Here is a 936-nt window from a genome sequence, read left to right as displayed (position 1 = left end):
GCTCATTTCACACTGCCCTGTGCGTCTCTTCCCCTGTATCTGTCTCTCCCAAGTGACTGTGTGCTCCCCAGTTAGTCAGCAGTTTGATTCCCACACACTCCTGACCATTCCTCCATTCCTAGAGGAAGCCTCATGTTTTCCTGATCGCAGGTCTTTTTTTCCCCACTCTCTGCCTGGCAAACTCCTACACATCCTTCATGGCCAACACGAATCTCTCTTCCTTTCACATCTCCTTTACACCTCCCTCTCTGACCTACTGTGGGCTCTCTCAGCACCCAGGTCATTCATGCCTCCAAGTTTCAATATCGAACATCCCTCTGGGGAGGGCGCCAGGTCTTTATTTTTGTTTGTTTGTTTTTTGTGTTTTTGGTTTGTTTGGCCGCGCCAGGAGTCATGCGGGATCTTAGTTCCCCCACCAGGGATCGAACCCGTGCCCCCTGCGTTGGAAGGCAGTTTCTTAACTACTGGACCTCCAGGGAAGTCCCAGCCTGCTGTTATGTGTAGGATGAAGGACTCAAGAGTGAAGGACCCAGGCCCAGGGCAGAGACCCCCCAGATCTCTACTTGGGCCACTGAGGCTGACCCCTCTGAGGTATCCCCATGCCCAGGTGGACCAGGACTGACCCCGCCCCAGCCAGAGGCCCCTCACGCCAGCCCCTTCTCGTCCCTCCCACCCACCGCGCACCTGAAGCGCTCTTGGCCCGCCGTGTCCCAGAGCTGCAGCTTCACGCGCAGCCCGGCCCGCAACTGCAGAGTGCGGCTGTAGAACTCGACGCCCACCGTGGGCACCGACTCGAGCTCCGGCTCGGGTTCCGGGATCCCAGGCGCGCCCGCCACGTAGCGCCGCAGCAGCGACGTCTTGCCCACGGCCGCGTCCCCCAGTAGCGCGATCCGAAACTGGTAGCGGCAGCCCCCCGCCTCCATGTCGGACGTCTGG

General features: G+C 59.7%; 1 protein-coding gene across 1 annotated transcript in view; it reads right to left on the bottom strand.

Moving 5' to 3' along the window:
* The window catches only part of RAB42 (RAB42, member RAS oncogene family), a 1,761-nt gene extending 825 nt beyond the window's left edge, over positions 1-936 (bottom strand). The window contains exon 1 of the mRNA XM_007461809.1: positions 685-936. Within this exon, the coding sequence (XP_007461871.1) occupies positions 685-923 (239 nt within the window). The 5' untranslated portion in view covers positions 924-936. The remainder of the gene's footprint in view (positions 1-684) is intronic.

This window comes from Lipotes vexillifer, unplaced genomic scaffold (genome assembly GCF_000442215.2).
Source record: "Lipotes vexillifer unplaced genomic scaffold, Lipotes_vexillifer_v1.1 scaffold699, whole genome shotgun sequence".
Taxonomy (NCBI): Eukaryota; Metazoa; Chordata; class Mammalia; order Artiodactyla; family Lipotidae; genus Lipotes; species Lipotes vexillifer.
This window is presented reverse-complemented; position numbering and strand designations above follow the sequence as displayed.